The sequence below is a fragment of the Lipophrys pholis genome, assembly GCF_963383615.2.
Source record: "Lipophrys pholis genome assembly, chromosome: 21".
NCBI lineage: Eukaryota > Metazoa > Chordata > Actinopteri > Blenniiformes > Blenniidae > Lipophrys > Lipophrys pholis.
The window spans coordinates 4,781,877-4,805,536 of record NC_137649.1 but is presented as its reverse complement, the minus strand read 5'-3'; the positions used below and the strand labels follow the sequence as shown (position 1 = coordinate 4,805,536).

Sequence of the window (23,660 nt, the reverse complement as noted above, 5' to 3'; positions counted from 1 at the left end):
AGCCCCAACCCAAACCCACACTAAACAAGTGAAAATACACTGCAGAGATATAAATGTTACTAATTTGGTATAAAGGCAGGAGAGACTTTGATTTCACTTATTTTACTGCTGTATTTGGTTTTACTTCTATTCAAAACACAAAAAGTGTTTTATTTTGTATGCTGGAGTATCAAAAAAAAACATACGGTAACAGAAGAAATACTAATTCCATTATAATATGGTGCAGAAAATAGGTTTAAATGATCAACGATTTACTTCAAGTCAGAGACGGTCGCATTTAATGTGACTTCTGCTTGATGCAATGTGCAGGATGCTAAAAGATTGAAACGAACAAAAGTAACTAAAAGTAACTAACGTAAAGTAACTAATTACTGTTGAAAATAGGTAATCAGTAAAGGAACTGATGACATTCACAGGGAAGTCATCAGTAATCAGTAATTAATTACTATTTCTAAGTAACTTGACTGACAGCGGTCAGCAGGACAGAGAGACGGCCACTCTGCATCAAAACCGTAAAATCGTTTCCAGGAAAGTCTTCAGACAGACGAAGCAGTGAGATTGTTCTTCAGCGGTTTTCTGACTGTGGGTTTTCCGAAGTCACCTTGACGAGCACCGTCCTGCGGACGTGATCCGACGTCGCGGACGACATGGCCTTCACCGAGACGAGCATCTCTCCGAGGACCAGCGGCCTGACGGGGACGAGGACCGTCGCCCCACCCTCGGCCTCCACAAACGTCCGGCGGACGCCGGGCATGGCGAGGTCCTCGTAGTCTGGGAAGACAAACTCGAAGGTGTCGCTCCACGCCACGATCACGGTGACCTGATGGCGACAAAGACAAATGACAGCCCGCCCAAGATCACGTTCACCGGAGCACAATGAGGGAGGGCGTTGGCAGCGGGAGAGGGTCTTTCATGAAACTGAAGGGTTTAAAGGTTAAAGAAAACTGCGATTGTGTCTCCAAGCAACCAGACACCTCGAACAAACCTGAGAAACGTATTCAGCTCACCTGTAATACAACACCTGCTGGCACATATATTCCCCAGAGACGCCTCCTTCAATGAGAAAACTGCAGTTTCATCTTAGTTTGTATTGCCTGTGGCCTACATCGCCACTGCTAACATGTCAGGGGACTCGACCGTCTCTCTAGTACTGAAATAACTAAATCTAACAGTTAAAGTCACAGATTTATTGAACCGATTTATCAATCTTTCAATTCAAGGTCGTAGGGGCTTGAGCCAATCCCGCCTGACTCTGGGTGAAGGGAGGTCAGCAGCCCATCAGAGGACAGAAACAGAGAGACAAAAACATTCCAACAGAACTTAACAACACTAACAGTGCCTGACCGCAATGGGGGAACGTGCAAACTCCACACAGGGGGGCCGTCAAGCCCTCACATGAAATGAGATCCTACTGCTGAAAGGCAAACGTGCTAACTGACAATAAAGCTGTGAAGCAAATGAGTGTGAGAAAACCGAAGTACTGAGAGAAAACCCACACACACGTCCAGACAGAAAATCCCACCAAGCCTGGCAACTATTCTCACAAACCACCACAACACAGATTGCCACAAAAAAAAACAAAAAAAAACAAATAAAGCTTAATCTATAGAGGAAAAGCCTGTCACACCAATGTTTAATCAAAAGGTGGGCTGCAGCTGGTTGAAGGCAGGAAACAACAGCAGTCATTACAGGGTAAACACACAAGGAGAGAAAAAAATTCAGGCCCCGTTTACACAACTTTTCAAGTAAAAATGCATCAATTTTGGGTTTCCATTTCAAAAAAGTTTCGCGCTCGGACAGCAACGTTTTGAAAACGACATCTGTTTAGACAGAAATGGCAGAAATACTGAAAACAACGGGAGTGCACGGACATTCGCATGGACTGACGACGAGTTTAATTGTTATTACGGAGACTGTCAAAATAAAACTACTAAGTCCCAGGAGAATATGGACTTAAAACATTGTGTGAACACGGCCTGAATGTCTGTCGAGTCTGTCACCCGGATGCCTGCTTGTTTTGTGACTGTGGGAGGTAATCAAAGTACCTGGAGCAAACCTGCACATGCTCAAGAACAAACTCCAGCAAGGTTCCAAACTAAACTCAAAATGTGTTGGGAGTATTCCCACTCTGAATTCAGTGTATCAACCACAAATGTGTATTACTCCAAATTATTGTATTACTGAGTGTATTTTAAAGTGAAAAAATAAAATAAAGTCAGTTTCATTAAATTAGCTTCGTCAATTGTCATAAATCCTTGTTGTGGCTCTCACAGTGATCAAACTCGCCCATTTTTACTTTTATAAGATGTACTCATATTATACAAGTAGAAAGAGGCCTTCTGATGCGGCTGGTTCTGTTCTCTGTGACACAAAGTTCATCTGTTCTACCTACAAACAGCCACGGATGCTGAATGTGGGGCTCAATATTCCCTTTTTTGTCCCATTTCATCCTTTCCGTGCATGTTTTAGATTGTTTTTGTTTTTTTCATGTTTGTCGTGCATTAAATACATTGATATAAAATCACGAGAAAACTTCAAAATCAAGAATTATGACTGCAACTATGCATTCGTGCATGCATGTATGTGTGAGAGGCAGACTGACCATCAGGTCCTCCTGGAGGTAGTTAAACAGAACAATCTCCAGAACCAGCTCCTCTCCTCGGACGACGCAGGCCGGGAGGTTTATGGACAGGAAGAAGTCCTGGAAGACTGTGAGCTGCAGGGGAAACAATGAGTCACATGTGTGACACAGTCAGCAAACAAAGCTGCACCAACCGGCTTCACATCAGAGATGGGTGATTCAGGCTTTTACCACTGCCGGCTGCTCCACGACCCCCAGACCGAGTCTCTGGGACACGACGAAGGCTGAGGCGACCCAGCTGGTGATGCTGTCCGGGACGGTCAGAGAAACTTCAGCGGTGCTCGAATCCCTGCCGGAAACCAATGAGCAGTGAGACAGTAGTGATTCAACAGGAAGAACAAACAGGTTGTTCAAACAACGAGTCAACCAACGAGTCAAACAACGAGTCAACCAACGAGTCAACCAACGAGTCAACCAAAAAACCAACCAATCTATCATTCAATCAATCAACAAACCAAGCAACCAAGCAACCAGTCTATCATTCAACCAACCAGTCAACCAACCAACCAACCAACCAGTCTATCATTCATCCAACCAACCAACTAACCAACCAGTCTATCATTCAACCAACCAGTCAACCAACCAACCAACCAGTCTATTATTCATCCAACCAACCAACTAACCAACCAACCAGTCTATCATTCAATCAACTAATCAACTAATCAACTAACCAACCAAGTGGTGGCTTGTCATATTATGTAAAATTCCCTTTCTAATGGTTTTCTAACAGTAATAATCGTCCCCATACCTGGACTGACGCCCCAGAAGTGAAGACAGTCTGTCCTCTCTCTCCCTGGCTTGTTTCAGGTTTTAAAACGTGTGTTGCTCCAACCAGCCAATCAGAAATCAAACCCTATATAGTGTCATCAGGGGTTTAGCCAATCCCAATCAAGATAGTCCCTCCCTTTGACTCCTCCCACAATTAGGCAGCTCTGCTCTGGCACATGGCACCATGAGAGAAAGTACTTCCTTCTCTTCCCAAGATGGGCATGTGTGGGCGGAGCCAGTCCAGCTCACATAGACACAGCAGATTGTGAATGCAGCTCCTAAGATCCAATATTCAAATGGATGAAAATCAAGGAAAAGCTGAATTTGGGCCAATAAAGTTTGAATAGAACGTTTTTGGACCAACAACACCCTGTGAAAGTGTTGAAAAACTGTATAATATGACCCAATTAAGCTATTTTAAGAGACTACCAGGAAATTTAGAAAAAGTAAGAAGGTAGAAAGGCAAAGGAAATCTAACTTATACTATGTACTGCAAATGTTAATCGCTGCTACTATGGAAAAAAAGGTTAACGCAAAAGAAAGTTTCAGTGGGACCTCTTGTGTTGACAATAAAGACTAAGAATAAGGTTCGTGGTTTAGCAGCCCACTGTAAAGTGAAATCTTCACCCAGTGTCCACGTCCATCCAAACCCAGGTCTCCGGAAAGTTCCAGCGTTGATGTGGCTCTGGCTGTTGCCCATACACCTGGTCCAACTGAAACATAATCTCCCCCGCTGTGTTTAGACAAAGAACGCAGTTTATGTCAGCATAGGATTGTCGTCATTACGCGAGTATTGTGCGCTTTGGCTCAGACACTTACGAAACTCCTCCTGCAGATGTTTGATCGGAGGCAGCTTGGCATCAGTCAACGCCACAAGATCACATGTCTGAGCATTAAAAAAAAAACATGTTTTACTGAAAATGTTTGTATCTGTATAGTCTGCACTCACATGAGGCACAAAGTTTTATATTTTTAAGATGAACTCGTTCGTTTTACACTGATTGAACTGAAAAATCATACAATACAAAAGTTTCCAAAATCAACAATTAAAGGGAACAGAAGGAAGAATGAACTTATGTAATCTGCCCCTTTGCAGCAAACCTTTTTTAATTTGAAATGAAAGGTTTATTTCGGACAATCAATTTACGATAAGACACAACAACAACAACAACAAACACACAACAAACTAAATGACTATAAAGTCTGCGAGGCGTACACAGCCACTCTCACTCTCATCAGAATGTTTCTATCATGACAACGATATAATATCATAGAATGTCTCCATTTCTCTGTATTTGAATAATATTCTTGTTTTAATTACTTTGTTTTATCTTGTGTGTGAATGTGATTCTTATAATCCGGAACCCTAATCTAGATTGTTCCATAAACTGACCCTTTTTACAGAAATGCAGCGCTCCATTCATTTGGTCCTAAATCTTGGTTTTATAAAGATCTATGTTCTTTTTAAGTTATAGCTAATTTCTCTTTTAAAAAAAATCTGTTCAGAACATTAAGTGGTAAACTTTGTTTCTGAGCTTCAAACATAATTTATAGAATACTAATAATCTACTACGTCATGAAATTTTAACAGTTCTAACTGAATGAATAATGGGCTTGTTGGATCTCGATATCTTTTTGTCCCACTGATTATTCTTGTTGCTTTTTGTTGCTTTGTGGGTGTTTGTTTGTACAACAACGGTGCCCAGAGCCACTGAAAACACAACATCTTGAAAACAAATTGAAAGTGGATTCTGTCTCAAACGGGCGAAAACACAACTTTTCTGAACCGCTGCTGCTGAGAGTAACAACAATCCAACTTGGCCTCTGTCCATCAGCGTGTCTGTGAGCTCCCATTGTTAATGTTTATAGCAGAGCGTTCTCTGCTGCATGTGTGTGTGGTTTCATTCCAAAAACGACCAACGGCGCCAATTCGTGGCCTGGAATGAGAACTACGTCGTTTTCAGCCTTTCTGCCGTTTTTGTGTAAATGGACATCGTTTTCAAAACGTTGCCGTGTAAACGCAAAACTTTTCTGAAACGGTGCGTTTTCCACTCGAAACATCGTCGTGTAAATAACAGGGAGGAAGTGGGGGGAAAAGGCTGGATCATATATAATCCCATAACTGAAGCCAAGTATGTAGACTTTGTTCATAGCAGAGACATTTTTGGTTTAATTCTTCTTCAATCTAGAGATATATCGAACCCAATCCCTTTTCAGTATGTATGTATGTATGTATGTATGTATGTATGTATTTTACCAACTTTTCAAAAAACTGTTGTCACAAAAAGGTCAAAAAGGTATTTTCATTGTGACCCAGTCGGTTTTAATCCGATTGATATCGACCCAATGCCAAAATCTTCTGTTTTCAATTCCCTATCCTCTGATGAGCCACATGATGCAGTGATGCACGGAAATTTACGGAAATTGTAAAATGTGTGTACATGTAAGATGAAATTACTGCCTTTTTGTTTCTTAAATGTCTATTGTATCTTTGCGCTGTTTTTAAATCATGTTAAGCACTTTGTATTACATTAATTGTATGAAAAAGTGCTATATAAATAAAGTTGATTGATTGATCTGTGTCAAACAGTGATAACATGAAATAAATCAAACAAACAAGATAAAATTGGAAGGGGTGGTGTGGTGTATTAAAAATAACCTTGTAATCCATTGGTGTCCATGGTTACAAATGTGGCATGGGCAAAGGTATGTGCTCGACCGAGTGCCTGTACCTTTAAGAGTTTAATCAATTAAAAAAAACAAAAAACAACAGCAAACGATGAGAGGGCTCTCTCGGGGTCAGGGTCTACCTTGAAGACTGAGTTTGGATCTGCCATTGCCATCATCCCCTGGTACTCGTCAGACGGAGACCTGCTGAACTCCTCCATCTCTTTCAGCACCTGTGGAAGCAACACGAGTGGAGCCACTAATGTTACGGCGCACAGAAAGACGAGAAAACAACAGACAAGGAAGCATTGTCTAAAACCAGCTCAGCTGCGATGAGATTCGAAGAACAAAACAAAAAAAAGGTCATAGTTCTACGATACGAGGGTGCGGGAGTAGATTGGGTTTCACGGGTGTTCCTGGAGGGGATTATATAGCGGGAAATGTATGGACGTGAGTTCAGAGAACTTATAGCTGGGAAACTGTTATTGGAAGTTATTAAACCAGAGAGGACTCTGGGGAGTTGTGTTGGCTGGTTGTGTTCACGGGTCACCGGTTGGACTCTTGTAAATGACGAAGCACGTCATGTGAACAACAACCCTGAAAACAAGTGAGGAAGAGGTTTACAGTAGAATGAAGGTCAGGTCAAGTCACCGCCAGCCGCTTCACGTGCGACTGTGTTCAGTCTAAGCCGGCGTTCTGCAACCCTGCGGCTCTGGAGCCACATGTGGCTCTTCAGCAACCTCTGCAGCGGCTCCATGACACTTACGTAATGTGTAGTGCAAATAAACATTTGTATTCTTTGTTATTTCACTTGCATACCACAATGAAAAATGGTTTAATATCCAGGATTTTTTTTTTTTTTTTTTTTTAAAAAAGGGGTAAATAAGGTTTAAAAAAAATCTAATTCTGCCCTAGTTCTGAGGAAAAGAAAAAGAAAGAAACAAGAAAGAAAAAAAAAAAGGCAGCGTATGAAACATTGAGCGACGTGAAACGTGTTTTGCGGCTCCAGTAAAAACTGATTTGGTGGAAAGTCACCAGAATGTGAAACACCTCACGTACACAAAGCCTTGAGCGCTTGTTCTTACTCTCTCTTCCGTTATGTCGTTGGGCGATCCTCCCAGACGCGCTGCTTTGTCGACCACCAGAATCCCGACCAGAGCGAAGGGCTCAGCCGCCGTCACCCTCAGCGTTACGTCGTCGGCCGGGCTCAACACCGGGCTGCTCCAGTTCAGGGAAACCTGACGATCACAGGCCGATGAGGCACAAACTGCTTCCAGAAGCACCCGGGGCAGAATCTTCTGGGTGTTTATCGGTAAATTTGGATCATCGAGGATTAAGACTATAGACTATAGACTAGACTATTAAGCCTGCTGGTAATCATTTTAGTGATTAATTGACCTGTAAAAAAGATCTGCCAATGTTATAGATACAACTCTTTATGCGGCGAGCCTAAATGTTTCTTTTCTTTCGGTTTCTTTCAGTAGCTACTCGTAATGCTGATTTGGTTTATTGAAGTAGCTCAAGATATTTGCAGTACATTACGACATGTGTAGGTTTCTATCAAGTGACAAAAGTTTCACTTTGAATCCAGTTCAATCGGGGATATATTAAACCTTTTTCAGCGTCAAAACAAGATTTTGAATTTACACACAATGAAACTGCCACATCATATTTTCTTATATATTAGATATACTAACTTGACAGAACTACACAATTCGCATTTAGATAACTCCACAATAAGTTCTACTTAGATATAAAAAAAAAAACATACAATCTATAAATAGAATCTGAAGCAGCTTCCAAAGGATCTCATAATATGGAACTGTATTGTTTTCCACCCCATTTATGAAGACGAGTCACTACTTTATCTTTTAGTGTATACTCTCAAAAACATGCTCATAAAGTCCCTACTGGAAGGTTTAAAGTGATTTAACTTGAAAATCCTTCAATTTCCAGCTTAAAAAAAAAGATTCATACAAATGTTACTCAGCACTGTTTCAAAAATCAGTAAGAATAAGATTAAATGAGCTTTACACAGAAATTGGTATGTAAGATGAAACTGTTGCCTTTTTGTTTAAAAACCATCCAGACCAACAGTCAAAGATAAACTCACAAAATCTGTTTATATTTTTTTGCTTTCCGAAATGATTTAAATGTCTCAAGCTGATAGATCACCTGGTTTTGTAGGAACTGTTTGATGGGGAGCTGGATCACATCGTTCATGATTTCTCCGTGGGGGTTAACGCAGTAGACGACCACGCAGGCCACGGGAGCCCAGGAGGCTTCTGGGACCAGGGTCAGATCACCAGAGTTGCTCCCAGCCAGAACCAGCTGACCTTTGGACTTCACCTGCACGCAAACAGAAAACTGAGATTAGGTGTAATAAAGTATGTTGACGCTTCAAATGTTGGTATGATGAATTTTTCTCAATTTTTATTTTAAACAATAGAAAAGTTCCCTCAATATCTGATGATCGGTCTTTAATTATTCATACTGAGGCCTCATTTACACGACAGCATTTACATGCCAAGTTGTATTTATTTATTTTGGTGATTCTAAAAAGCATACCATGTGGGACTACGTGTCATATAAAATCTGGCTGTGGGCTGTGATTGGCCAGGATGATGGACTTTCTACATTCCTGACTTCATTGGATTGAAGAAAGGAGAATTAGCAAGTTCTCTTTCCTTCTTACCTTCTCTACAAGTGGCTGTTCATCACTTAACTTTTCACATCCTTGACACCCACACACATCACTTTCACACATTTACCACATGTATTGCTGTGCAAGGTGCAATAAAAGCATTTTTAGAGTTGAATATCAAACTGGGATTGAATCTTTCTTTGATCTTGTGAGTCGTCCTGCCGTTTCTTTTTCACATTCCGTTTGATGTTCTTTCTTTCTTATATTAAAGGATCGGCCCGATTCACCAATGTACGTTTTCTTACATGATTCACAAGGGATCTCATATATTTGTTCTGCGGGTTTATTTTGTCTTTCAGGTGTACGAGCATCTGTCAGAATTTGTGTGTGTGGTTTCACTGATGTGCTGAAGTTGTGTTTTTTTTTATCGGTTGTACGGGTTCAGTTATCCCTCGGACGTATGGGATGCTGATCTTGTTCTCGCTCTTATCTGGTCTTTCTGTGTTTTGTTGTCCTTTCTTTTTTCCTCTTTTCTTTATTCTCAACTTGTAGTTTTCCTTTGTTTATGGCCCATTTGGGGTATTGACACTGTGTGAGTGTATTATTGATGTGTCTGTCCTCCTCTTGTTTGTCTATGTCATCTGTTATGATGGCGGCCCGTTCATAAAGTGTTCTGACGATGGAAAGTTTGGAGGTTCTGGTCCGTGTGTGTGGGTTTCCTGTAAACTGTGATTTTTTATGCTGCCATCCTGTCTGTGGTGAATGTTCATGTCCAGAAAGGAAAGGTTTTTATTATTCCCAGGATGTCGTCTACGTATCTTTTCCAGAGGGTGGGTCTGTGCTGATTTTTCCAGGTCCACCATGAAAAACTTGTTCATTATTGCAGGCAGTGGATCCCCCATTACAAAACCTTCTTTTTGTCTGTATATATATGTGCAGAATCTCACAGATCTGTCAGGCCGGCCACCTGATAAAGACCGACACGTCATCACACGTCAGACGACGCTCTGAGGAAGGCTGCAGTCGCAGCCGAAACATGTCAGCAAGGTAGAAAACCTTTCCTGTATTTACCTGTTGTCACCTGTCTAATGTGTTAAATTAGAGTTTATTTATGTTTCTCACCACAAAGTGAATGTCCATCCTTGGAAAGTTACCATCAATGTGCAGGATGAAAGGAGAACCAACCTGAGGGAAGAGAAATAACATTTATCAACACAAAAATGTAAATTTAAATTGTTGTTTTAATTTTTGGCATGGTGCTATGATGACAACACCAATGATGTTTTCATCTATTTGTTGCTGTACAGAGCAGAATTTTAAAGTTCTGACACAGATCAGAGCTTCAGTTTTCCTTGAAGTAATTTTCAAGTTTACCTTGAGAGAGCTGGAAGGTTTCTGAATCTGCAGGTAGCTGTTACTGGGGGATCTGTAGCTTTTATAGAGCTGCAGAACGTTGTTGCTGTCCTTAAAAGAAGCCTGAAAACAAGACAATCATACATACAGTAAATAGTTGCTATGAAATGCAACAAAAAAAAAAAGCTTGCATAATTATTTCAAAATAATGATAAACACTCTCATTTGATTAGTTTATCTTTTTTATCCAAATAACTAATTTTTGTTAACTCACAAACACTGTAAGACCTATTTTTGGAATAAATGTAATATAATTTATATCAAATTAGTATATTTATTCTTTTTTTAAGCTTTAAAATGTAAATTTGTGAAATATAATTAGAATCAATACTGAAACACTGTAATCAGCTTCTAAAAGGAAATGTGTTATTTTGTTCTCAATTTATGCAGACGATACGCACATTTATGATTTAATCCTTTTGCAATTTCTCCTTCAAAAAGATTTCTATTTATTCAAAATATAATTCTTGCCATAAGACAATTTTACAGAAATTGTGCATTGAAATAATAATATAGCTAAGTAACTGCCTATTAACATGAATTTTGATTAATGCTTGCTGAAATTATATAGTTAGACATGAATATAATGTTTTCTTCTTTCTGCTCCCTTCCATTCAAAAGTTTGGAAACTTTTGTATTGTAGTGAATTGTGTTTTTCTTTCCAGAGTCAGTTATTGAAATAAAACTAACTAACTAACTAACTAACTAACTAACTAACTAACTAACATATAAGGGTGGTATAATAATGTGATTCCTTTCTGTTACATTACAAAAGACATTACATTTTTTTAAATACTTGAATAACAAGCTTGTTTTTTTAATAAAACCTCAACTGAATAGCAGTATATATCCTTGTTTCCCAGTTTATATGAGACTTTAAATAAATTTAGCGACGGTTAGACATAAAGACTCACAAAAGTTTTTAAAAAAAATCTGTCCTAATAATCTGGTATGTTTGTATCATTATCAGTTCTAGTGGTTTTCACATAATAAATTCCCTCTGTTGTCACTTACATAAATGATGAGTACGTCTGTTTGATTCATGACCTCGATGTTGAGAGGTACGACTCCATCGGCAGGCACAGCGAACTCCATGTCTTCACGTTGGGGCTCTTCTTGGGTGGGCGTCATTTCAGACGAACCCGAAGCGTTCAGTCTGCGAGGCCCCATGTTGTTGCGCCAGTCATTTATCCAAAACCAGGAACCCATTTCCTGCGTCACTGTCACTTGAACCATGGTCTGCCGGTCCTCGGGCGACAGTGGTCGACCATCATATGTAGATATATGCAGCTAATGTGTCAAGTAAACAGTAAACAAATAATGTTTGAAATTTAACACAAACTTTATATTATTTGGGCCTTGAAAGCAGTTAAGTTGCTATCATGGTCTTAATAACATTACATGTTTCTGTTGAATCTATAAAATAATTTTGCTTTTCTTACCCTTGCAGTGAAACTCAAGGGCCTCAGTGTTTTGGGGAAACAGTCAAAGAAAACTTTGTATCTGTATTTTACCAACGACACCTCCGCTGTGCTGTTATAAGAGAGACCTGAAACAAAAATAACCAACCAAAGCAAATCTGGTTATATTCGAGGACCGATGAGGAAAAATTTGACTGATTACTTGGTTCACAATTTGAAACATGGCAGTAACACAACATGAGCTCCACTAGAGCCTCTAACAAATGATGGGATTCGGGCACTAGTGGGGCACTAGAGGAGCTTCTGTTGCTCCAACAGAAGCTCCTCTAGTGCTCCAACCAAAGGTCCACTAGTGCTCCGACCAAAGGTCCTCTAGTGCTCCGACCAAAGGTCCTCTATTGCACTAACCAAAGGTCCTCTAGTGCTCCAACCAAAGGTCCTCTAGTGGACCAACCAAAGGTCCTCTATTGCACTAACCAAAGGTCCTCTAGTGCTCCAACCAAAGGTCCTCTAGTGGACCAACCAAAGGTCCTCTATTGCACTAACCAAAGGTCCACTAGTGCTCTGACCAAAGGTCCACTAGTGCACCAACCAAAGGTCCTCTATTGCACTAACCAAAGGTCCTCTAGTGCTCCAACCAAAGGTCCTCTAGTGCACCAACCAAAGGTCCTCTAGTGGACCAACCAAAGGTCCTCTAGTGGACCAACCAAAGGTCCTCTAGTGCTCCGACCAAAGGTCATCCAGTGGACCAACCAAATGTCCTCTCGTGCTCTGACCAAAGGTCCTCTGGTGGACGAACCTAAGGTCCTCTATTGCACCAACCAAAGGTCCTCTATTGCACCAACCAAAGGTCCTCTAGTGGACCAACCAAAGGTCCTCTATTGCACCAACAGAAGATCCACTATACACACATTTTATTGCACACCACAATTTGTTCCACAATGTAAACTCTAATCGTTTACTGGAATACACTCAACAAAGACATGAACTAAAACATTATCTACCTGTGAGGTATTCAGTCACATTAGCCACAATTGTGAGAGACTCTGTTTGTCTCTCTGTTTCTGAGAAAGTATATGTAAAATCTCCAGTGCCGTCAATCTGGGGGGGGGGGGGGGAGAAAAGTAAACTTTAACATCTGGGTCGCTAGTTAAAACGAACCCTGGATCAACCATGTGAGTTTTGAAGCAGAGTTACCTCCTTGTCCATGGTGTAAACTCCATAACTGCCCCAAGAGTGATGAATGAATGTCAGATTCATGCGCCCCTGAACAGGTTTTCCAAACGTGTACCTGAGGGGAAAAAGACACAAATAGGAGTCATTGTGCTTTACTGATGGTTGCACCATCGTCACCACATGACGTTCAGTCAGCGATTGTCTCACTTGGCTGTGACGGAGCCCTGCAGAGGATCCTGGTGATAAATGACACCCGGGGCGTTTATCACCACCTCAAACTTTGGCAGCACTGCAACACACACAGCAAAAACCAAAACGAACAGATTTGTGTTTTATCTGTGTACAGAGAAGCATTTTTTCCAGGAATCCTACGTACCATAGTGAGCCACAACGAAGTACTTCACAGTGGAAATTCCCTGTGTGAGAGACACACGGTTAATAAACAACCGACCTTCAGTAAGTACATGAGCTCTTGTTTGGGTACTTGAGGAGCTTTCACAGTATGAACGAAGCACACCGACGGGGGAAGATGAGCTCTCAACTCAAGTCAGAATTCATGTTGCAGATGAGATTTCTCACAATCAACCTTTGAGTTTAAACTTTTCTTTGTTGTGGTTTGGAGTACGCGTCAGGAAAATGTCTAAATTAAACTACAATCTCAACATAAAGCCAATTTTAATTAAACCTTCTGGTGCAGAATACAGTGAAATGTTCAAAAACTTCTCCTATAGCATTCAGAGCCTTTGCGGGCCTTATGTTTGACACCACTGATCAAACTGTATGAATAAATTATGTGTGTAGTTTAGCTTAATCTAGGTCATTATATCTTCCTTTATCTGGTTCCTCTTCTCCTTTTCTTAGCAAATCAGCAATCTCGTTCAGTTATTTAGATGAGAATTCATCCAGCTTCCTGCAGAGTTAATACTTCAAAAACTGAGTAGGCAGGACGTATCGGACTCACTTTGACGGTAGTGAAGATGGTCCATTGACCCAGAGGCGGGTTCTCCGACAGCTGGAACTCTTTGCTGACGACGCCGAGGACGCCACTCAGACCCAACCACTGCCTGAGCATGTTTCCTCTGGGATCCTGGATCAGGGAGGAGTTACAGGAAGCATGAGAAGACGTCTCTGAATGTGCGGACCGAAAAACATTTGAGTGAGTACGACTGTGCCGTTCAGACTCACGTTCCATGTTTTTTTGGTCTTTCCTCTGATCGCCACATTAAAGAAAACCCAACAAGCTTAATGAAACGTTGATGTTCTCCTCCAGTGACTAAGCTCTAATTTAATGAACTAAATGAGAGCATTTCAGATGAAATGTTGTCAGTCCCCCCCGCTCACCGAGGACGAGTGTCTCCTCCACATCTGGTTTAGCTGGCCAACGCTTTGCATGTCAATGTGATTTTTATGGAAACGTTATGCTGAATCATTAACAAAAGTCATAGCACGCTATGCCCAAATGTTTTCACACGTTTCGATGTGCTTTCTGTGTAGGCCTTTGCTTTTTCACCAAAATCACATCCGCTTTGACGGGCAAAAACAGTTTCCGGCAGTATGGTTCTCGTGGAAACATAATATAAATCACACAAAACTTTCACATGAATCTTCCGGTTTGTGTCCAATGTCCCTTTATCGTCAGTGATTCACCCACGAAATGCAAACGATCTTTAAACAGGATCTTGTGCCCGATTTCAGGTGAAAAAGCGAATCTTTTGTTACGGTTTGGGTGTTGGTTTACATGGAAATGGTACCCGGAGTCACTGAAAATGCAACTTTTGGGAAATGGCCCCCAAGGTGGAACTTTCTGAAAAACGCTCAGTCTCCGTGGAAACAGGGGAAAATGTGGCTTTTCTAAAAGTGCTACGACTCCTAAACCTAAAACAGTCCGCCTCCATGGAAACGTGGTGGAAGTGCAACTTTTTGAAAATACTCCAACTACATGGAAACGGTAGGAAACCCAACTTTTTGGAAATTTTCCAACTCCATCTCAGTGTAGATCGAGGAAAATGCAACTTTTCTGAAACGCTGCTACTGCACATGTGGACCACAGCCACAGTAACTAGTTGTTCTGCACATGCTCAGTAGATGTAGAACAAGAACCATGTTTCCTCCGTCGTGTCATGACTCACAGTCCATATTCTCCTGGGTCTTGGTAGTTTTATAGTTGACAGTCACCGCATTGTGTGTGGTTTCATCACAAAATCAACCAACAGCACCTACTAGTGGCCCAACATGCTATCGACATCGTTTTTAACGTTTCTGCCATTTCTGTGTCGTTTTAAAAAATCAGGACCAGAGTCCCTATTAATTAAAGGACATGCTGCGGAGGGGATTTTCTTGCAGGTTATTGACTAGATAAATCGACTCTGAGCTCAGACTTGGTGCGGCGTCGTAGATTGTGTTTGTCATCGAACATCTCTGAATGCGTTCAGGTTACGCTGGCGGGCAGCATCGTTGTGTCTGAGGCGTTTCCACTCACTCTGATGATGATGTCCACGGGGCTGACGAACGGCCTCCCATCGAAGTGAATGGACACCGCCCTGATCTTCACCTTCTGCCCCGGCAGGTAGCTCAGCTTGTCCGTCTGGATGAAGGTGGAGAGGACTTTGGGGTCCAGTCGCAGGTACGTGGAGTTGGCAAAAACCTGGACTCCGTCCCTTTCGCCGTTGACCTCCAGGTGGAACGTGGACCAGTATGAAGTCTCATTGATTTCGACCTGAGGCAAATAAGAAAGAAACTCAATTTAATGTTTGTAGTTGGCTTTTATCAGATAATAATAAATCTACAGAAGTGGATTTGGACAACCAAAAAAAAAAAAGTTAAGTTAAAACTCATGTTCCATAATCTTCCTCAACAGAAATCTCTACATTACATTTTTTAGAAAATGTATATCATCAGTCCAAGTGTTGTTGAGTCCTGTGTTTCAGGTGCACCCGTCAAAAAATGTCTCAATAAAAGGAAAAAAACTGAAAAAGTCACAGTATTGTTACTGCTGCTCAAATCCATTTGATCCACTTCAGCGACCCGCTGGTGGCCCAACATGCCAACTACTACATTTTCAGTGTTTATGTCATTTTACATTGCCATGTAAATGAGAAACATTTCTGAAACGACAGCATTTTCACCTGCCACATCATCTAAACGGGGCTTGAATGCCCGTATAGTCATTTAAAATGCATTTAGTCCGACAACATTTTCAAAATACTTGAGTTTAAATGTGGTTATTTGATCCTGATTTGCATGTTTTTGAGTTGTGTTGATGAAACCTGGATATAAATCCACGCATCCACAGGGAGAACACAAGAACATGAGACCTCCACATAGAAAGGCGAGACAATGACCGTCTCACTACGAAGCGAAACTAATTGATTCTAGCTGTTGGTGCTGAATAACTTTATAACGTTCAAATGAATCACTGATCATCACTTAAGTTACCATCTAGGAGCCATGGCGATGCGTAAAGACACTCCAGGGGGTGTATTCAGGCTTGTATTAAATTCCACTGTCTGAACTAATCTCTGGAAGCACACAAAGCTGGAAGAGCTCCAACTGCATTCAGAAAAATAGATTTAATTGAGGCTCAAGTTCAAGAAATAGGAACCTGGTGCTGCATTCATGTGGAGAAAAACCAGACAACAGTGGAATAAAGCCAACAAGCTGAAGGTCAAGTTCCTCACTGAAGACGAAGCAGGTTTATCTTTTTAATTCTCATACGTGCTCTCTTTTCTTGCACAAATATGTTGACGATGCTTATTTACTGAGTTTAAACAAAAATGCTGGTTTGGAGGTACTTTTTATAATTCATCTACAGAATGAGCCAATAAGATCTGATACTTCAGTCTTATTGAGTTCATGTAAAGTGGATGATCCAGTGCAGTTTTATTGGACATGAGTAAAGTTCCTTGTTACAGTGGATGAGATCTTTACATGGTTTTTTACTCACAGGTTGAAGAATCAGCAGCCCGGTCGAGCCTTTAGAAGAGAAACACAGAGTGATGTTGATTCTGATGTCACAAGAAAACCTCTGAGCACTTTGACAAGATGAGATATGACACAAAAAGACACCACAGGACAAGAGATGACAGGACAAGACACAACAGAACAGAACAGGACAAGACAAAACAACACAGGACACAAAAAGACAGAACAATATACGACACAAGACAAGACAGGAAGAGACACAAAAAGACACAACATGACAAGAGACAATAGGACAAGAGACAACAACAACACACAATAGTATACAACACAAAACAAGACAGGACGAGACACAACAAGGCACAAAAAGATATGACAAAAGACTCAACCAGACAAGACAGGATACGATATGATAAGATACTCTTCATTACATAACATCTGACAAGATAAGATCACATAAGATATAAGATACGAAGCAACAAGATAAAATAAGACCAGATATGATCCGATAAGATACAAAACTATACAATATAAAACGATACGATAAGATAATCTTTTATTTGTCCCACAGTGGGTAAATCTTGTGAGAGAATTGACTGGTGGTACTACTACAACTACTACTACTACTACTATTTTATAGAGTTCTTTAAAAACAACACAGTGTGCCAAAGTGCTGTCCACAGACAAAAGTGCTGGTAAACAGAAGCTGCACCTCCTTGGATCAGTGTGGAGTTGGAGGTCAGAGTCTGGTTGTTGTGGACGATGTGAGCGGACACAGTGACCGGCGAGTCGCTCAGGATGGAGACCGACAGCGAAGTGGGGACACCGGGCCGGAGGACTCTGGGGACCAGCAGCAGGTAGGAGGGCTGAGGGTCCAGGCTGAGGAGGAGGAGGAGGAGGAGGAGGAGGAGGAGGAGAGGAAACCCCGAAGTATCCAAACCAGTGGTTTCAATCACATTTTAGTTCAGGGGCCATATAAAATGGTGACTTTTAAATTTAAATTGAACTATGGAATTATATTTAACCTAAAGAAAAATAGTAAAAAGGATAAACGATAAAAATTTAATTAGAAGAGAATTGCAGAAACATCTATGGAATTAGTTCAAGTCATCAGTACATTCATCACACTGAATTAAATGACAAAAAGCCTTTAAAATCCATTTGTAAAGCCTTTTTAAAAAAAGGATTGTCTTGGCTTTACAAATGGATTTCACAAAAAGGACGTTGTTGAAGATAAAAACACAGAAAATGAACATAACTCAAAGTTTAACTGAAGTTATTTAAGATATTTATGCAACAAAACATTATCCTCAATTTCTTGATCTGTTGAATGAATTAAATATTAAATATCAAAACAAAAATATTTAAAAAGTTCAAATAAACTTTAAAAAAGCTCTTTCTTGCAAGAACAATAAAACAATATAATGAATAAATTCAAATTAAATAATTCTTATATTCCTAGGAATTTCTGTTTGTTAAATACAGATCACGGATATTTAATTGATATTAAATCAAATGAAAATAAACAATGTGTTCAACAACCAACAGGGGCACTTTGCCAGTTTTGACCATTTCCATCGTATTAAAAAGTTTTGTCAAGATTTTTAAATAACACATCGCAGCATACGGAGCTCGGGGACTCAGGTGAGTCCTCCCTGGGCTCCACCTGCTTGTTTACCTGCTGTTCTGGGCGACGGCGACGACAAAGAGGCTGAAAAGTCCCCACAACTGAAGACGCTCCATCTGGATGGATGAACCACTCCGCATGAGGCTTCCCTTCAACTGGAGGCAGGTGAGGTCAGCTGCTGCCTTCATACCTGTCAACTGTTTCCACACCCACCTGCTCCTCCTCAGATACAGGGAAGTCCCCGATGGACAGAGCCCATGTCACTTTACCCCACAGGGAGGCTCTGATGCAAGAAAAACATCCATGTAAACCATTAAAATCTGGTTAAAGTATCAGGAATGTGATGCATGTGGACAAACTAAGAGGAAATAAGCGAAAAATATCCTCAAAAAGCTGAAAAAGGATTAAGATGAGCACAACAAAAGCCAGAAAAACAACTAAAAACTGACATTCAATAACTTTAACTTTTTAGACATGTACACTGACCTCATGTGTCTTGAAATGCACTTAAAATGTTTTATTATTATTATGAGAAAATAATTCAAATGTTGAGAAGACACATAACACTGCAGGAACAATTCCCACAAATGACTCAAACGTTACATGAAAGTTGAAAAGAAAGTCAAAATGACAATGAAAGCCCAGAGAGGCGAAGAAAACACAATAAACAGACACAAAATGGAGAGATAGAGAATTTAAGAACCACAAATAGAAGCAGAAAGTGAGATAAACAATAACAACAAACACTCAAAAGGACCAGAGGCAGAGTAAAAAAACCACACAAAAATACATAGAGATTGAAAACATCCACCAAACGACATATGCTTACCAAAAGTGACATCAAATTATTCCATAGAGCCAGAAATAGATAATCAAGTAACACAACATGACAGACACGAAACCCCATAACAATCAAACTTCTCCAGGAGTTTTAAAATAAATCTGATGTGACTCAGCAAGAGGAGTCATTGCAGCCTGTCAGCTCTCCACCAGGAGCTTCGGCCATTGAGCCAGGCACTGCAGGTCAAACAGGATCTCATACTGGAGTCAGAGGTCAAGGAAAACTGGACACTTCTGTCACACTGTTACTAAATGATACATCTGACCAGCAGGGGGCGAAACTGGTTTTCTCCGTTCATTGAGCTGCAGTGTCTCCCTTTTTCCACTTCCGATCCAAGATGACAACACTGCGGCCGTTTACCTGCGACGATTTGTTCAAATTCAACAACATGTGAGTAAAGTCCGGCCTCTTTCACCACCGGAGCCGCATTCAACATTATCACCGAGATGTCCGGCGTTTATTTCGCCTGTGCATGTCGTATGTTTAGGCTTCTGCAGCGTTAGCGGGCTACAAGCTAATGCGACTAACTCGTTGATTCCTGACGGAAAGGAGCTGTACAGAGCTCAAGTTAAAAAACGTGTGATTTAGGAATTCCTTTCATATCTCGAAATACACACATTTTAGAAACGTGGGACTTAAGCTTCTCTTAAAGTAGCATCTCCTGGACATGTCGGCTTCTTTATGAATCAAAATAAATAGAATATTTAACACATTAGTGAGTTTGACAGCTGCAGGCTAGTTTAAAGCTACTTCGTAGTGCAGTAATAGATTTATAGTTGTGGTATAATTTTACCAGAAAATTTAAAAGGTTTAGTTTAGCAAATATATGCCGAATATTTCTGTTGGAGTTCAAATAGGTATTTTTAATGTAACATTGAAAAGAAAATCCAACTTATATACTTATGAGTCACGTTCATGTTAAAAGGGTGTTGTTTTAAATGATGTCTGGTAGTTCTTACAAATGGTAATAATGATTTGCCTTTATTAGAATAATATTCAAATGTGCTAACTTGTGTTTTTCTTTTCTCCCACAGAAATCTAGATCCACTGACAGAAACTGTATCCTTTTAACTCGTGCTATTTGACAGCTCATGTGGTTTATTATCACACATGTATTATTTAATAATAGTGTGACAGAAGTGTGTAGTTTTCTTTGACCACTGACTCTAGTATGGGATCCCGTTTTACCTGCAGTACCTGGCTCATTGGCCGGAGTACTTCATCGTGGCCGAGGCTCCTGGAGGAGAGCTGATGGGCTACAGTGAGTCCTCCTGCATCAGATTCATGTCATAATCCCTGGAGATGTTTTCAATCTCATGGGAGTTGTTTCATGTTTGTCTCTGTCAACTTGTCTCATTTTGTGTTACTTTATGATTGGTTTCTGGTTGTTAATGTTGTATTTAATTAGTTTTTCTGGTCTCATTTTGATTCTGTTTCTGGTTATCTTGGATATAATTCCTTCTTGGGTTTTTTTCCTGATAGTTTGTGGTTATTTTGTGTCTTTTTAAGAGTTTGTATTGTGTTGTTTGACCATTTGGGTCACTAACCGGTTCCCAATCTGTCATTAAGGCTTATTAAAGGGTCTCAGGTGAACCACACACTTCCATGTGGTTTGGTCAAGTTAAATGTGTAGATCTGATCGTGACTGTGTTGCAGTAATGGGGAAGGCGGAGGGATCTGTGGCTCGCGAGGAGTGGCACGGCCACGTCACGGCTCTGTCGGTGGCTCCAGAGTTCAGACGCCTCGGCCTGGCCGCCAAACTCATGGAGATGCTGGAGGAGATTTCAGAGAGGTTCGTACCAGCGTCGCAGGACAGACTGAAGGTCTCACCACACATCTGAAATGCTGGCCTGCATCACAGATTACATGTAAAATAACCTTTATGTCTGACAAAGGGAAAATGCATCATTTTATAATTGTTTCAAAAAAGTTTCGCGGTTCCACGCGAATGTTTTTGAATCAGTTTCCATGGAAACGGCAGAAATGCTGTCGATATATTGTAATGACATGTGCAGAGAACAATATGCTATAAACATTAACAGTAGTAAGTACTAGAGTTTGGCGGGATCCATACTTTGACACCGTTAAACGTTCCCCACATTTTCCCGGTAAACGGGATTACCGTCACAAATTAAAAATCACTTCAGGTCCACACAGTTCTTCATTCAAACACAAGTCTCTCTCGTCATAACACTAAAAGTCATCACGTTATTGAGTGAAAATATGCCACCGTATAACACAAAAAATTGTATATTATGTGTTTTATGAAGCATCTGTCATGAAGAATAGTATATCTTTACTTTATGATGTGATAAACCGTGCCTCTCCTAAATGTGAAAATGCAATAAAAGTTTTCTGCGTAAACGAGGCGTCCAATAAACTGGCCAAGAAAAAATCTAAAAAAGGAACCCCCCCCCCCCCAAAAAAAAAAGTTTTATTCAGTTTGAGCAAATTTAAGTGCTAACAATGTTAAGCTGCATTTTTTTAACTCGTATTTTCTGTTAAACAATACAATTACTTAAAAACAAATCTGGAAATAATGAGGTATTTCTATTCTAAATTTGCTATATATGTTGACATAAAGGCCAAAATGGCTCAAATTGGGGGAAAAAAACTAAACATGTTTAAAAAAAAAACTCAACGGCTTTGTCATTAAAATTAATAAGTGTTAAGACTATTTTACAATGATGAAACGGCAAAAAACAAAATGTGGTTCTTGATTTTAGTTTTTTTGTTTTCTCAATGAAACACAAGCTCGTGTGTGTGTGTGTGTGTGTGTGTGTGTGTGTGTGTGTGTGTGTGTGTGTGTGTGTGTGTGTGTGTGTGTGTGTGTGTGTGTGTGTGTGTGTGTGTGTGTGTGTGTGTGTGTGTGTGTGTGTGTGTGTGTGTGTGTGTTTCAGGAAGGGCGGATTCTTCGTGGATCTGTTCGTGCGGGTGTCCAACCAGGTGGCGGTGAACATGTACAAACGTCTGGGCTATAGCGTCTACAGGACGGTCATCGAGTATTACTCGGCCAGCAACGGAGAACCCGACGAAGACGCCTACGGTCAGATTCTCTCCTGGGGGCAGAACCCACACGTTGCACACAGGAACCGACCCTCTTGGCGCCGTGCTTCTGAGTCCGAGGCCTCGTTTCCTCCACAGTGGTTCAAGGGAAAATGCATCGTTTTTGTGCTTTCGTTTCGGAAAAGTTTCACGTTTACGCGGCAACGTTCTGATAACAAAATGTCCGTTGATACAGAAACGCTGAAAAAACAATGTAGTTAGCATGGCAAGGCACAAGTTGGCGCTGTTGTTTGTTTTTCTAATGAAACCAGCCACGCGCCCAGAGAACAAACGGCTACAAACAACAACGGTATAACACGGACTTACGACCCAGTTGGATTACTTTCATGGGTGACGCTCGACTCTCAAAAAAAAAAACTATTTACAAAGGTCATAATGTAGTAGCATCACAGAAAGGTAGCATTTTCCCTCGTTCCGCAAGAGCCAAGTTACTCGAGTATTACTGTGTTTCATGCTCCTCACGCCTGACTTTTTAAATCATACAGCCTTATGACTGAAAGTTGAATATCAAACCCCGTCAGACGAGGGCGCTGTCGCTGCACGAGTAACTCATTAAAACCGGTTTCCTTTGCCTCTCCCTGCAGACATGAGGAAAGCTCTGTCCCGGGACACGGACAAGAAGTCGATCATCCCGCTGCCTCACCCCGTCAGACCGGAGGACATCGAATAACAGTGGACCGTGGCTCTCTGCCGCTCCTCACCCCCGCCGTCGAGTGCGACGTCGCCGTTTCTGGATCGGCGACGCTGTAAATAGTTTCAATCGTCACGCAGACTCAAGTAGCAGCAGAACGACTGTGGAACCAGGTCTGTGTGTTTGTTTAGACTCATTGGTGCATATTAAAATAGCGCGCACCAATCAGGACCCGTAAATGTCTCGGGTTTTATTTTGCCCTCATGAAATGAGCAGGTTCACTTTAGTCAGCCTTGGTGCTGTAATGTGTTTACACTGACTGCATGCAGTACTACTTTCTGATATAAAGGATGCATGTCAGGGTTTTAAACTTAGTTTTAGTTCACACAGCCAAGTTCAGTAAACGGATGAATCTGTATTTATTTTTTAATCAAACTCTTAGGTTTTCCATTAAGTAGAGAAAGATTAGAACAAGTAACTTTCTTTTGTTTTATTAGTACTTTTCACAAAAACGGTTAAACTGGCCCACAAGAGGCTCCACTTAGGGGCAAACTTACAAACATCCACAGATTTGTACATAGTGTTATTTCCTCAGCACAGCCTGACAGGTTGTGTTTGCACTGTATCTAAGCTATTCAACCTTTGTTATAAGTGCTTGCCTGATGAAAATGAGCCTGTGAGTCTAAGCTGAGGGCAAAATAATCCTGGTGGTCACATGGCTGCATGATTGCAAAAAAACAACTCTCTTCCTTGCAGACACATGATGAGTCCTTCTGCTACTATATCAGCCCCAAACCCCCCCCCACTCCTCAGAGAGCCACCGACTGTACAAACGGTTTGATTACCT

General features: G+C 40.8%; 2 protein-coding genes across 2 annotated transcripts in view; one reads left to right on the top strand and one right to left on the bottom strand.

Moving 5' to 3' along the window:
- cd109 (CD109 molecule) overlaps nucleotides 1-18,766 on the bottom strand; it is a gene marked incomplete at its 5' end in the record, with an annotated part of 30,234 nt that extends 11,468 nt beyond the window's left edge. The window contains 19 exons of the mRNA XM_080491071.1: nucleotides 602-820; nucleotides 2,603-2,716; nucleotides 2,813-2,930; nucleotides 4,037-4,142; nucleotides 4,229-4,295; nucleotides 6,220-6,309; nucleotides 7,162-7,314; nucleotides 8,252-8,425; nucleotides 9,843-9,905; nucleotides 10,095-10,196; nucleotides 12,752-12,845; nucleotides 12,938-13,019; nucleotides 13,107-13,146; nucleotides 13,692-13,817; nucleotides 15,168-15,446; nucleotides 16,674-16,702; nucleotides 17,361-17,488; nucleotides 18,466-18,558; nucleotides 18,762-18,766. Of these exons, the coding sequence (XP_080347197.1) occupies nucleotides 602-820; nucleotides 2,603-2,716; nucleotides 2,813-2,930; nucleotides 4,037-4,142; nucleotides 4,229-4,295; nucleotides 6,220-6,309; nucleotides 7,162-7,314; nucleotides 8,252-8,425; nucleotides 9,843-9,905; nucleotides 10,095-10,196; nucleotides 12,752-12,845; nucleotides 12,938-13,019; nucleotides 13,107-13,146; nucleotides 13,692-13,817; nucleotides 15,168-15,446; nucleotides 16,674-16,702; nucleotides 17,361-17,488; nucleotides 18,466-18,558; nucleotides 18,762-18,766 (2,082 nt within the window). The remainder of the gene's footprint in view (nucleotides 1-601; nucleotides 821-2,602; nucleotides 2,717-2,812; nucleotides 2,931-4,036; nucleotides 4,143-4,228; nucleotides 4,296-6,219; nucleotides 6,310-7,161; nucleotides 7,315-8,251; nucleotides 8,426-9,842; nucleotides 9,906-10,094; nucleotides 10,197-12,751; nucleotides 12,846-12,937; nucleotides 13,020-13,106; nucleotides 13,147-13,691; nucleotides 13,818-15,167; nucleotides 15,447-16,673; nucleotides 16,703-17,360; nucleotides 17,489-18,465; nucleotides 18,559-18,761) is intronic.
- Nucleotides 18,767-19,434: 668 nt separating this feature from the next.
- Nucleotides 19,435-23,537, top strand: naa20 (N-alpha-acetyltransferase 20, NatB catalytic subunit). Its single transcript, XM_080490654.1, has 6 exons — nucleotides 19,435-19,506; nucleotides 20,151-20,175; nucleotides 20,287-20,377; nucleotides 20,773-20,908; nucleotides 22,017-22,162; nucleotides 22,767-23,537. Exons 1-6 carry the CDS (start codon nucleotides 19,454-19,456, stop codon nucleotides 22,850-22,852), a joined length of 537 nt encoding a protein of 178 aa, XP_080346780.1. The 5' UTR covers nucleotides 19,435-19,453; the 3' UTR covers nucleotides 22,853-23,537.
- Nucleotides 23,538-23,660: the final 123 nt, after the last annotated feature.